This window comes from Anoplopoma fimbria, chromosome 10 (genome assembly GCF_027596085.1).
Source record: "Anoplopoma fimbria isolate UVic2021 breed Golden Eagle Sablefish chromosome 10, Afim_UVic_2022, whole genome shotgun sequence".
Taxonomy (NCBI): domain Eukaryota; kingdom Metazoa; phylum Chordata; class Actinopteri; order Perciformes; family Anoplopomatidae; genus Anoplopoma; species Anoplopoma fimbria.
In genome coordinates this window covers 9294269-9309014 of record NC_072458.1, presented here as the reverse complement: position 1 = coordinate 9309014, position 14746 = coordinate 9294269, and the positions used below count along the sequence as shown (strand labels likewise).

At 36.7% G+C, this 14746-nt stretch overlaps 1 protein-coding gene across 1 annotated transcript in view; it reads left to right on the top strand.

The window, feature by feature from the left end:
* Positions 1-13606, top strand: part of LOC129097547 (oxysterol-binding protein-related protein 10) — a 66114-nt gene extending 52508 nt beyond the window's left edge. Inside the window, exons 8-13 of the mRNA XM_054606439.1 lie at positions 2571-2720; positions 2868-3366; positions 7353-7539; positions 10647-10829; positions 10941-11094; positions 11926-13606. Coding sequence (XP_054462414.1) covers positions 2571-2720; positions 2868-3366; positions 7353-7539; positions 10647-10829; positions 10941-11094; positions 11926-11970 — 1218 coding nt within the window. The 3' untranslated portion in view covers positions 11971-13606. The remainder of the gene's footprint in view (positions 1-2570; positions 2721-2867; positions 3367-7352; positions 7540-10646; positions 10830-10940; positions 11095-11925) is intronic.
* The last annotated feature ends 1140 nt before the right edge of the window (positions 13607-14746 follow it).

The window sequence follows — 14746 nt, the reverse complement described above, 5'->3', positions numbered from 1 at the left end:
CTTTGTTGACTTCATAAATTATAGAACAAGCTAGCCAGCAGGGATCCTCAAAAGTTTTTTTTAATGAGTTTCGAATTGGTGGAAAAGGTGAAATACCAAGCTTATTCCACCCTTATGAATTAATGTCTGACTGAGATTATTGAATCATTGGTTACAAGTTTGTTATAGAGAACCCTTTATAAAGAGATGTAACTAATTAGGTTACTAATGGTTAATACATTTTACTAATGCTTTATAGATCAGTTAAAGATCAGTTGTAGTTTAAACTATTTATTTATTAAGACTGACTCATTAAAAAGTGATACCAATAAAAGTAAAGCCCACAGGGTCCACCAAATGTAGCAGGTCAGCAATTGGCTAACCCTTATAATTGTAGGCAGTTATGGTCATTTTTCTGTCAATACATATATTACATGTTCACATTGATGTAACTTTTTGTAGCAGTCCTTGAAAGTTAGACATAGTGCTAGCATCCTGTGCTAGCATCCTTTCAGACAGAACAGAGGGTGGTTCAAATATGTAATATGATTAATGGAAATTACATACAGAGTGTTGTTAAGGACGCTTTAAGGCATATTACTATAGAATACAATACAATAAAATGCCAAAAATAAAATCTCAGCATTTAAACATGAGCAAAGATCATTTTGAAACCTTGGTGTTTTGAACTCTCTTCTCATCTTTATACTGTTAAATCCTTAAATCCAAACACTGCACTAATTCATTTTTCCAGACACATTATTACCCACCTCTCGAAAAGTTCAACTGCATTAAAAAGTATTCGCTAAGTCCACAGATATATCCACTGAAGGGTTTCCGCTGAGATACTCCGACCTCTTCAGCAGTAATTTCCTGTTGCTGTCAAGAGCCTCTTTAATTAGTTAGAACCACTGGAATCATAACACACCTCCCCCTATGGTACCTACCTCCTCTCCTTTCCCTCCTTTCACTTCTATATATATCACTCTGCTCCGAACACCAACCGGCTCCAGGGAGTACTGTACATGTGTGTTCAAGCATGATCTCTCGTGTGTTTCTGAGGTGTGTATGTGTGTGTGTGTCTTTTGTTGTGGTGAATGGGAGTGTGCTCAGTGAGGATGTGTGAGTGGATGTGTGGAGCTTTTGGCATGCATGCATGAGATGAAATATTCAGGTGACAGGGAGGCACTCTGGTCCTAGAAATCTCTTTTTCTTCAGTGCTCTGCGTGCGATGATGCTGTCAGGAGTTTCAGTTTAGATTAAGTTCCCTCATTTTGCTTTTTTAACCAGCAGTAGCTTCACTAAAATTAGGTATTTACAAGTAGGAAAAAAGACACATATGCACTGAATATGATTGCATAGAGACAGATGGAAGATAAATAGCAGTGGGAGGATGTACAAAGAGTTGTTGGCAACAGGCTTTAAAGCACTTTCTGCATTATACATCAGCCTCTTTCTTGTATTTTTTATTTTATTTTACTTCCTACACCAAGTTACTGCAGGATATATCAAAGCCATCAGCTCTTCTTTAACCTCAACTTCATTCTTTTCCAGTTGAATGCTGCAACACAAACACAGGACATAACCTCTGTTCTTTTTGACCAATGCAAAGTATCGCACACCCATGAAGGCATTGTGTAGTTTTGTGCTTGAGGCTCAGAGAACTGCAGTTCTCCCATTACCTTATGAAACGCTGGAGAATCCTTTGGCATTTATAAGTTGCCTCTGTAACAGGTCCTGGGCTGGCCTCTTAATGAGTTGCTTGACCTTATCGTTGGCATTGACAGCTGACAGCTGGTGTTAGAAAATGGCAGCCTCTTCTTCCTCTTGGCCTTTCCAGTTGACAGGTGTCACTGATAAAAGGCAGAATTTAGTTTTTTAGCAGTTTCCTCCCATTTTAATCCTTGTCACAGGTCACATATTTCTTGAGTTGCCAATAATGAGTGACATTCACCTGTTAGATTGTGTCATTTGAATATATTTTAGCCCTTTATTTACTCCCTTTGCTAAACCTACAGTGGTCTATTTTAGGAAATGTCTACTCTTATTATTTAGCCTTGAAAAAAAGCCAGAACTGTCTATTTGTGACTTGTTTTTAAAGATGTCCAGTAGGAGCCGGTGGAGCTTGGAAACTGAGACAGTTTAACAAATTGTTGATTTTGGTCTTTTCACAGGATTTATGGAAGAAAAATAAAGAATAATTGCCATTGTTATCATTAAGTCATTTCACAACCACCTCAGATTTCTTTGCTACTTCTTGGGGTGGGTCCCCATGTTGGGAGCAACTTCATCATTTATCAAGTATTTCGTTAGTATAGAGCAATGAATAAGTAGCTCTCAAGGAAAAACTTAAAATTATACATAAACCAGACACATTTATACATTTAATAGATATTTCAAAGTTGTGATTGTGATATTTGATTATAACAGACTCACATTTAGCTGCATCAAAAACTTGAATCTGTTTACAGCTCACCCTCCACAAATAAAAAACAACAACTATAAAACACAGTGACGCTCCGTTGAACCTTTCCATTTAGATTGAAAAGGTGAAAATCATTACATTTTCTATTTTCTTCCTGTTTTCATAGCAGCACCAAGGGCTGGAAGACATCAACCACACTGAAGAGGTGACAGACATGGAGGATAACGAAGAGGAGGACCTGGGTGTCCTGGACGACCAACGGAGCATCATTCTCCACCTGCTCTCCCAGCTCAAACTGGGCATGGACCTCACACGGGTAAGGCACGGAAACTGACTGTACAGACTCGTAAAATTAAGTTTGTGATATGTTAAGTAAATGTTTTCAGTGTGTGATTTCGATAGTTATTTTCGGAGCATTTTCCCTAAAAAAATCTTATACTTTAAACTCATGTGGGTTTCATAGGTGGTGTTGCCTACCTTTATTTTGGAGAAGCGATCGCTACTGGAGATGTACGCCAACTTCATGGCCCATCCTGACATGTTCCTGTCAATCACAGCGGGGGCCACAGCCGAAGACCGGATAGTCCGTTTTGTCGAGTACTACCTGACCGCATTCCACGAGGGTCGGAAAGGTGCCGTGGCCAAGAAGCCCTACAACCCCGTGCTGGGGGAGACCTTCCACTGTTCCTGGGAAGTGCCTCGGGACAAAGTCAAACCTTTGGTCAGGTCAAACCAAGGGTCCTCTTGGGAGCCGAGCATTGGCTCCAACAACACGCAGCAGGGTGATGATTCACCAGGAGGCTGCTACCGAGTCCGATTTGTGGCCGAGCAGGTGTCCCATCATCCACCAGTGTCAGGGTTTTACTGTGAGTGCCGGGAGAAGAGTATGTGCGTCAACGCCCACGTATGGACCAAGAGCAAGTTCATGGGAATGTCTATAGGAGTGTCCATGGTGGGAGAAGGTGAGCTTATCCACAACATGAAACTTATAATATATATATCACACTTTTCCCCCGTTTCACTCGCTTTAGTTGGATTTCATTGTTGCTTTTTGTTTACTAAACTAGGTGACATTCTCATTGAGATTAAGATTTCTTTTTCAACCTGGCCAAAAAGGGGGAAGCTAGTTTTAAATACTTTATATACTGTTGGTTTGATTAATTTAAAAGTAATTGGTAACTTTAACTGTCAGTTAAATGCAGTGTAGTAAAAAGTACAATGTTTGCCTCTGAAAGGCAGTGGAGTAAGTATTACGTCAATGAAAGTCTTTCTCTGTATTGTTCTAAGTGGAAAGGTACAGCTTATTTAAATCCTGACACAAAGTAAGTCATCTGTAAAACATATTGCCTGGAATTGTATTATAATCTAGAGGAGGTGGACATAACAGAAACACTTAACAGTAAGGTAGTCCTATAGTAAATACAAAGTAGGAAAAGTTTGCTATTTTGTTGCTGCTCATATTGATCATGTTTTTCAGCAAATATCCGATTAAATTGATTTGTTCAGTATTGATGAGGGTTTTTGCTGGTGACCACTGCTGCACACTACAATTCCTTCTCTTGTTGCCTGGTACATGTAATCATGACTCATGAGTGTGAATGTCCTTGAATTTTGCAGTGTTATTATGACCGGCAATGTAGGTGACTATGTAGTCTGTTTTTTTATTATCCTTATGCTACCATAAGCTGCCCTATAAATGGTTATCTATCTAACCTTTATTTATACAGGGTAGGTTGGCTGAGCATACATACAGCAGCGTCCTGTTAACAGTTACATGAAATTATAAAAACAAAGTAACAGGGACTGACAAGTGTATAATTACAACATAATTTCCACTGTAAGTAATGTACAGGCTCAGTGAAAGCAGCAGTTGAACACAAAATGTATGGTGTCCAACTTGATATAAGTAAATTGTGTGATTGCTCTAATTGTTATAACTCTAAAAGCAGTTAATGTCTTTTTGCTGTTGTATTTTAGTTGAAAATACTGCAAAATTGTGATTTATTATATATAAGAAAAAACCCTTAAGACATTTTTCAAACACTTACTGTGATATTTGCATAAATATACTACAAACTACAGTCCCAAAAATGACCCTTGAGTTGAATCAACACATCTTACTGTCTCCAATAAACATTGATTAAAACTAGAACACTAGCCTTTAAACATAGTTCCCCTTTTGTAACATAAATTAGTTATACTTGTTTCTAAGAAGATACTTGTGTCAGCTGAATAACAAAATGTAAAAAAGCCCCTGAAAATAGCACTTTTAATACCAAGACGGTCACAGCGTCCTGTCCTGTATGAAAGCGCATGAGACCGCTCCCATGGCAATCAATAAGCAGTCCTCTCTGTCAGCACCATCACACCATGTACAGTATGAGTCACCCTGAGCAGAGACACAGGAAGTCCTTGAGCCCAATCGACTGAATCGAGATACATGAACTGATTCAGTCAAACAATACTGCTTTCTCAGGCTGTACTGAACCTCTGACCACCTGTCGGCCGACAATGACGCAGCAGTGCATCATCATGTGCAGAGGCTGACGCTGCCTATCAGAGAACATGGTGACCGTCAACCCAGGAAGTATTGATTGCTGGATATTTTTTGTGCATTAGCTGCTTTCCTGAATGCAGTTGATATTGTATTGTTATGAATGGTTCAGACTTCACTGATTGGCAGTGATTCAGCGACAGAAAATGAAACAGAGCTACAGCAGCTGATGCAGACCAGCTGGAATTTGGTTTAACCTGAGTGACATTGTGATGAGTGCGTTTCTCAGGTCTGCCTCTGATTCTGTAAGGAAGGACGACTATCTTTCAAAAGCTTATTAGACACTTTTATAAGCTATAATGTGTCTTAAGATAGAATTACATACCAGTAGAATATTCATTGAGTAAACAATTTGTAGTCAGATAGGGCCAAAATGTTGCATTTATGTTACTTGAACAACTGGTTGCTGTTCATTAATGTTAGTTATTCTTTCAAATGGGGGACAGTACCTGACAATAGGTATATATTGCATGTTTTGTTTTTTTCTAGATGATGGCCTGTGTGAATTAGTGAGCTTTAGAGGTGCTTGAAGGGGGATTTTACAGAGCTAGGCTAACTGTATCCATTGGTTTCCAGTGTTGGTGCTAAGCTAGCTTATCCACCTATTAGTGGTAGCTTAATTTATCGTACAGACACGAGAGTGGTATCAATCCTCTCATTTTAGAAAGTGAATAAGCATGTTTTTCTCCAAAATATTGAACTTTCTTGTTTCTACTTTCTACTGATTTTTACAACTTAACTGCATTTAGGGAAATTTTTTCCACTTTTTACTCCCAATATATTTATATCACAGGTACAGTTGCTAGTTACTTTGATTGTAAATATAAAACATATGATTAACTAAATTGTAACTCTTACAACAAAATTAACAGGAGACTGAGAAAGTTCAACCCAGTTGGTCATTGTCGTCCTGAGAAAAAGGTCTAATCATGCAAAATGAGTGAAATAATTATCTGTAAGGGTGGATCATGGGTATGCGGGAATTAAATAATCAACTGTTTATAAAACAGCTCTATCTCGTCCAGCTACATTATGATTGGTCTAACATTTTAAGACATCAAAAATAAAAATAATTCTGTTTAGTCCTACATTTGACACCGAGCTCATGAAGTCCTGAAATGTATTTATTTGTTTTATTCTCTATACGACATTCAGAGCATTAATACAGAATCAAGCAACTATATGCTATGTAAAGATATAGTGGATATAGCTCCAACTGAGCACAGAATGAAGTCACTCTCCCTCTGTGTGTGTTTACTCCAAGCTTCTCCTTGCTTTGTTAACATTTCCTGACTGGCTGCGCATTCTTTTAGTACACGTGAGTGTGCCCTACTAGTTAACCAGTTTTCTCTATTCGCCTGTGAGCAAACTGAAACCTATTCAGAGCCACAATATGGCTACCGGCCTACTGAACCACGATGGTGCCAGATGGGGTTTACCCTTGTAGGCATTTTGCAGTGAAACACAGCTGCACAAGTGTTCTCTTGTAACCATGTGGTCATGATATAAGAACTGAAAGCTATTCATGGACATGTGAGGTGCTGTTGTTAATGACAAAAACAATCTACTTATAGACTGACTGAATGACGCAGATTATGATGATGTTGAAGCGTTAAGTTAAGTATAATAGCCTCTCTTATGGACCATGCATAAACTGCCTTAAGGATATATTTATTGGTTTGTGTAATGTTCTTTACAGTGGTAGTTATTTGTGCTGACTGCTTTTCATTATTGAATATATATTTAACCTGATTTGCTGCCTCAAATCAGGTTAAATAATGTCACTGTTGTTATTGCCTTTACACAGGACATGAAAACTCTAGGAAACTGTGCTAAACTAATCACAACATGAAGCAAGATTGCTGCTGTAATGGGCGCGCGCTTCAGAGAGTGTTGAAAACAATTAAATTCTTACATTATATAAACTCTAAATGAGAGTGCCTAGTCATTGCATTTAAGTTAATGTTTATCTAGAATATTTAGTTTCTGTGTGCCTACTTCTCTTTACTGCCTGCTGTGTTCTACATGTACACAATGAATATCATTGACGGGCGCATAACTTGCTTGGAGAAAAACTCTTATCAGCCCCATAAATTGAATTAGTGTGAAATACTCCAACATGTGATTATACATTCTGAGAAAGAGAGTAAATGTGCAGGGAAATCAGCTGGCTCTACATACCTTTGGAAAGAATCTCTGCCAAGTTGTTACTGAACCACATTTGAGTTCTTTGTTTTTCCCTAAAAAACAGGTTTCCTCTCAATGTTTTACACACTCAGAAAATGTCTTTTACCGTTATGAGAAAATGTTTTGCACGTTTCTGTGCCATTGTGTTACCATCATGCGTCTGAAGACTGACTTTAACCCGTATTACTTCTTCTTTTCTCCTTACAGGGGTACTTTGTCTCTTAGAGCACGATGAGGAGTATGTCTTCACGTTGCCCTGTGCCTACGCCCGCTCCATCCTCACAGTGCCCTGGGTAGAGCTGGGGGGCAAAGTCTCCATCAACTGTGCCAAGAGCGGCTACTCTGCCACCGTCACCTTTCACACCAAGCCTTTCTATGGAGGGAAGGTACACAGGTGAGTGATTCCCTACCTGCCTTTATTCACTCCATCTCACTCTGACAGCAGACCTTACCCATCCTAAGCATGACGTTCTTTACAGACTTTTTATGACATACTAATCTGTCTTTTATGTGAAATTATAATGGCTTGCTATACTGTAAGTAACTATGAATTTATACCAGATGATCGTTTGTTTTTGTATTTTCTTACAATTTCAACTATTTCAATTGAATTTACCCCACAAAGGAAAATGAAATTGATATTACTGTTAATAAGATTACTGAACAAATCTTTTTGCCTTCAGCACAAAAATTTGGTTGGCCAAAGTAGTGACAACACCCACAAAATAATCATTGAAATCATTGATGATTTTTAAATTGTCCAACATGGCTGAAAATATCATGGAAAAGCATTTTTGTAGCATATATTCAGAATAATATGATTGATTGATTTCCAAGTCCTTCATAATAGGACAGTGTTTCTTGTATAACTCTAAGAATGTGAACAAAATGCATAATCATCTTTAAAGCCTCAATTGTTTCAAGTGTTAGATTGTGTGTGTTGATTCTTACTAATTTACAGGTAGGCTCACTTCCGCCAACTGAACATTTAACCTTTATATTATGTAAGATCACAAAAATAGGGAGATCAGTGATATCACTTAAAAACAAATGGTATAGTATGATTAAAAAAGTCGTAGCATAGTATATTGAAAAAATAGTCATTAAGTATGTCAATAAAAAGTCATGATATAGTATGTTTAAAAGTCATAGTATACTAGGTTGAATTTAAAAAAAAGGCGTAGTGTAATAAAAAAAATTATAGGTCAAAAAAACTAAAAAGATGTGATAGTATGTAAAAAAAAAGTCATAGTATGTTTAGAAAATGTCATAGTATAGTATGTTGAAAAAAACTCAAAAAGGTCATAGTATAGCATGTCGTAAAAAGTAAAAAAAAGTCCTAGGATAGTATTTCGAAAAAGTCCTTGTTTAGTATGATTAAAAAGGATAGTATGTCGTAGTATAAAGATGTCATAGTATAGTATTTTCAAAAAAAGTAATAAAAAAAACGCCAGTATAGTATGTTGAAAAAAAACTCAAAAAGGTCATAGTATATAGCATGTCATTAAAATATGCCAAAAAAAGTAAAGTCAAATTCATACTTTATCTACGAAAAAGACATTGTATAGCATGTCGATAGAAGTAAAAAAAATAAAAAAAAGTCATAGAATAGTATTTAAAAAAGTCAAAGTATAGTATGTCGAATGTCAGAGTATAGAATATCGAAAAAAGCGAAAGAAAGACAGAGGATTCAAAGATAATTTATTGTTTGTATACAAAGCAACGATTCAGAACACAATGCAGTTATAGCCCATTTGCAACACAAGAGAAACATGACAAATAAAACAAAAACAGTAGTGTATTCCTGTAGTATATTTTCTTAACAATAATAATTCAACCCCAGGAAAACATTGTCCATCAACATTCACTATGTTTGAGCACCAACATCACTGATTTCTCAGAGTCCTGCACTCCGTCCTGCAGCCTTATTTCATCCACCAGAAAGACAGGAGTAGGCTAGGTAGTGGAGTAGCCTTAGGTGCTAGCTGGGTTAGCTTGGCTTCCATCTCGCCTATTCTCCCTGGGCCAGTTTTGTCCAGAAGAGTGGTCTGCAGTGGGCGGTGGTCATCTCAATGTCCTTAATGTTACTTAATACGAACCTAACACTTTCTTCTCCAATGCTGATGAATGTATTCTCTTATATGCAATAAGTGTTCCAGTAATAGTAACAGCAAAGTAATGTAAAGTCATAGTATAGGATGTTAAAAATAAGTAAAGAAATATAGCATAGCATGTACAACAAAAGACATAGTTAAGCATTTTACAAAGAAAGTTTAAAAAAATCATAGTATATTATATCGAAAAGTTAAAAAGAAAAGTCATAGTACACTATGTCGACTTTTTTTTTTTTAAGTCATGGTATAGAATTTTGAAAAGATTTTGAAATAGTTATATATGTTTAAAAATTGTAAAAGAAAAAAGTAATCATTGTGTATTGAAAAAAGAAATAGTATAGAATATTGAAAAAAAAAGTCATAGTATACCATGTCTAAAAGTTAAAAGAAAGTTGTCAAAAAAGTGAAAATTAAAAAAAGGATAGAGTATATATCGAAAAAAAATGTCATATCGTAGTATGATTTAAAATGTCATAGTATACTATTTCGAAATTGTTTTTAAAAGGTCATAGTATAGTTACGAAAAAAGGTGTCATTTTTTCAATATGTAAAAAAAAAATTCAAACTATAGTATTTAAAAAGTAAGGACGACAGGTGCGTAGGATAATACCTAGGGTAGACAATATAGAACAAAAAAACCTGCACACTGTCTTCTTCACTTGCATATAGATATATTTAGTTATAACGTTTCGGTACACAGACCTTCATCAGGTTACTTTCCAAGATAATGAGGATGCATGTCTTAAATAGGTTGGTAGACCTATGTAGACCAATCAGGTCACACTGCTCTCATGACATCATTCACTCAATCAAGAATCGTTAACGTCAATAAATCAATTACATCATATTATGGCACTAAAGGCCTACAATAGCAACATGAAACCATATACATCATTTCATATAGGAAGAGTGTCTTCAATAGTTTAAAAAAAATTCACATCGAGAAAATAAACAAAGAAAGGCTGTCATGCCAAGATCAATACTTTTAATATGTAGGTCAGAATTTTGTACCTAGAGTCTGTACCTAGAAAAAAAGGGAGAAGAGGAAATTGGTATAAGAGAAAAGAAAAAAAAAATATATATATATAAATAGGATAACAAGAAGCTCATAAAGACAAAATATGTCACATTATAGAACACCAGTATAATACATTTGGGATGAGGACAAATCAAATCAGAGAGAATATAACATTACATTCAATAGAAGTTCATCATTCAAACCCTTGGGAGACAAGGTCTGTAGAGTGAATATCTGTAAAAATGAAAACAAACAGTATAGTATGTTGAGATCGTAATAAAATGTCATAGTATAGCATGTCGGAAAAAAATTGTTTATAGTATTCTGCAAAAGATTTTAACAAAAATAATCTCCACTTGACTCACTCAGAGTGACGGCAGAGGTCAAACACAACCCGACCAACACCATTGTGTGCAAAGCCCAGGGCGAGTGGAATGGCACGCTGGAGTTCACGTACAGCAGCGGGGAAACCAAAGTGATCGACACGGCCAAACTCCCCGTCACCAGGAAGAAGCTGCGGCCTGTGGAGAAACAGGGGAGGACAGAATCCAGGTGGAGACTCATTACCACCAACCTAATGTCATTTTCTGATGTATTGCTAGTTGTGTGAGACAATATTTGCTTATAAATGTTATTGGCATGTATTGTTTTACCTGCTTGTAGGAGATTATGGCAACACGTCACCAAGTCGCTGAAGGAAGGGAACATCGACGAGGCCACGGAGCACAAACACCGACTGGAGGAGCGACAGAGAGGGGAGGAGAGGCAGAGATCAGCGGATAACAAACCCTGGACACCCAAATACTTCACTAAAGAGGTACACTGAAAGGAGATAAACGTCTTGCAGCTACACTGTGGTATAAGAATGGTCAGCAGGGTGGTATAGTGATTCAGAAGGAGGATCATCTGACTGCCCTCTAATGTTAAGTTAGCCAGGCAATGTCCAAAATCCCCTCATTTACCGTAATGTGCACTATGTTAACTATTTTCCCTTTTGTGTCAGTCTCTAAGGACTAAGTTTAAAATGTTATTTTACATTGTGATTTCATGATTCATTATTGCAGTTATACCCTGTTAACTTAGCTTTGGCCTTTTGCTTATATAATCTTATGAAATACTCCCAATTAATTATGAATACATTGCGAATAGTTAATCAATGGTTTAATTTAAGTTGCCGTTTGATAGCATGAATCATTTTTAAAATTGTATGCTGACTCTTTTTATTATGAAAGAACAAGCAGCAGTTACTCGTTTTCATATTACAGGTTCTTAAAGTAACTTCACTTTATACTCAATTAACATAAAATGATGTTGTTTCAAAATTAATATTGTAGTTCGTGACATTATTTGTACTGGCAGGCTTTTTTACTTAACTTTTTACTTAGTGAGTAAAATGCTCACGCTATGTTAATGTATGTGTGTGCATCACCTTTTGGATTCCCCTGGAAACGGTTTCTGATGTTGTGCTACTTGCAGCTCGTTCTTTGGTTGTGTTGCCATTATTTTTATTTTCTTGTATCCACATTTTAGCAATTACTGCTCACTACAGAGCATCTCTGAGGGAGTGGTGATCTAGGACACAGCTATCAACTAAAAATCTGTTACGAACAACCCAAAAATGTTTTCCCTTACGTCTTTCCACATGCAGGGAGACAGTTGGATCTACAATATCCCACTGTCGAAGTCGACCTGACAGCAGAACATCACTCTCTTCCGATGGACAATAACGGAGATCCCTCCTCTCCACAAGCAAAGGGAGAAGAGTCCTCCAGAGACCTCCAGCCCTCAGATACAGACTCACAACAGAGACACAAACAGGAAGTAAACAAGGTGCCAAAGCGATCTCCACTGTTATAACCAAGATGGTGGTCGGAGCTCTGGGGACAGAAGTACATTTTTATATACAGTTATTAGTATTACTATTCAAAGTAGAGTATTTCTATTTTTCACCTTGCCAAGGCCTTTTTTGCACACGCACAGTAATGAAGTTTGTCACTGGTGTTTGACTTTGTATTTGTTTTGTTTTGTTTTTTTAAATAATCAATATGTTTTCTCAGACATCGTCAATGTTTGGTTCAAAGCTTTTAGTTTGTAATACAGCGTTAGAATGAATCCATACAAGTTCCCCGTCACAGATGAAACTGTAGCTGTAAATGAGTTGTTTATAAAGCACTTTTACCATAGAAATAAATTCTATAATCTATATTTATGGCTTTTACTAATCAGGGGGGGGTCTCTAAGAGCTTTATAGGAAATAAGAACACGTAACCAGATTTAAAATGAAATATAAATCAAGAGTTAAACAAATGTACTACATTAGACTGTGTTCATATATTATTATTATTATTCAGTACATTACAGTGATTTAATATAAAAGTAAATGTCCTGATTGTTTTGTCTGCACTATGAATGTATTCTGGCACATTTGAATATTATGCTACTTTTCCATCTTGTACTGTTACACGTGCTTTTTGTGTTTTATTTTTATTTTGCTATTTCTCTCAATTTAAAGTATGACACCCACTGAGTGATACGCCTCTACATATCAGACGCTTTCCATTACTACCTCTCTTATTCAGCTATTCAAACCATTAGTCACTTTTTTTTGTCGGAAAAAGAAAACACTGGTTTGTAAATTGCAAAATGCTCCTAGGTCCTGTTATGTTTTTTGTATCCTTGCCTCTAAGATGGCACTTGTGCAATTAGGCAGCCCGTGCCTCCCGAAGTTAATACTTCACCTTTGGTTGCCCGTGGTGATGAATATGGATGAGGCGGCTCAGAGAAACACACTATCAAGTTCTCCCATCTGGAGTTTGCTGGAAGGTTTCCTATGTGAAGATGAGCGGATAATCTAGCAGAGAATAGGATATGTATTTGGGTCATATTACTGTGGTGCTCTAATTTTCTCATGTTTGACAAACTACGTGATCAATTTTCACACTGAATAGCTTTTCCAAACAGAGTAAAGCAGAAATTTATAACAGGAATTAACAGCATATCCACTTCACTTGTTCTTCCATGACAATTATTTACTTTTTTTTTTTAAACATAAACATCTCACTGCTTGCTTTTATTTGTTCAAATTTAAATAGTATTAGTATTTTAAAGCCAGGTGAGTTTACCAGATGCCTATTTGTAGCGTATGTCATGACGGTATAAAAAACAAACCTGCAACCATTTAGAAATACTTTTTAATTACACTCGCCTTACATGAAACTAACATTTTTTGAATATATATCCAAAAGAATCCAGACTCACTAAAGTAGAGTGATTGTTGGTGAAGGAGGGATTGTCCATTAATAAAGACCTTCTATCTTTTTTTAATCAAACATGTCTTCTCATGATGTCCTGAATGTACAACTCTTATAAGGTTATAATGTCCTAGGAAACAACTCTTTTGACTCAAAATGGGTCAAAGCAGGAAGTTGTTTGAGATCATTTTGTTCTAATAAATGTGCCACGGCAATCATGGACTCACTCTGTGTGTCCCTAACATGGAATATCCAATCCTTAAAATGTAATAGATTGTCATAAATGTAGTATCAGGAGGATTAACTATACCATTTTCAGCGGCCCTGACTTTTTGCCTTTAAAAAGAAAATGAATACAAACAGCATATAAACTAATGATAGCATTTTAAATTGTTGAACATTAGCATGAAGCGTTTGCTTTCTGTCTCAACATTAGCAGCATAGTGTAGATACACTAACAAGCATAGGATATATCGGCCTGTTACCTTGACAACAAAAGGCTATAAACATGGCAACATGCTAGCTAAAAAAAACAGAAGTGGATAACAGACGTTAACATATTTACTCACCAACTTTGGTGCTTCATCATGATCATCAAAATCGGCAGGTCAGGTTCATTAGTTACCTGCTAATTATCTGTAGGTGTGCTAAAATGCTAAAATAAGCACATAAGCAGGAACAGCTGAGCCAACATACCACTTAATGATGAGCAGGACCAGCTTAGTCTGCTGAAAGCTGAGCCAATCTGACAGAGACAACCTGAGATCGAGCTAGCTGCCACGAGGACAAACTTTACGATTTTGGTAACTAACAATAACTGCCCATTAAGGATGCAAAGGTACCTTCTTTTGTTGTTGTTTCTTCGTTTGTAATTAATCCAACAACTTCTGGGTGTAATGAGTTTAACAACCCCGTGTGGCTTTGAAAGCCTTGGTAGAGATGCATTTTCTCCCAAAATACACAATAATTAACTAATTCAAACTATGTTAAACGTGTTTAAGGGGAGCTTTACTTTACAATATCCAGCCAAGATTTACCCACATACTCAGGGATTCCCCCTTGTGTCCATACAATCAAACCCACCACCAACTGTCCTCACCGGTGTGACACTTAAATCATTCTTTATACATACAGCTGCAGACTCTGAAGCAAATGTCTTCATCCAAAGGCTAATGCTGCCATCAAGTGGTTGGCTTTGTGTTGAAAAAACAGATCTGC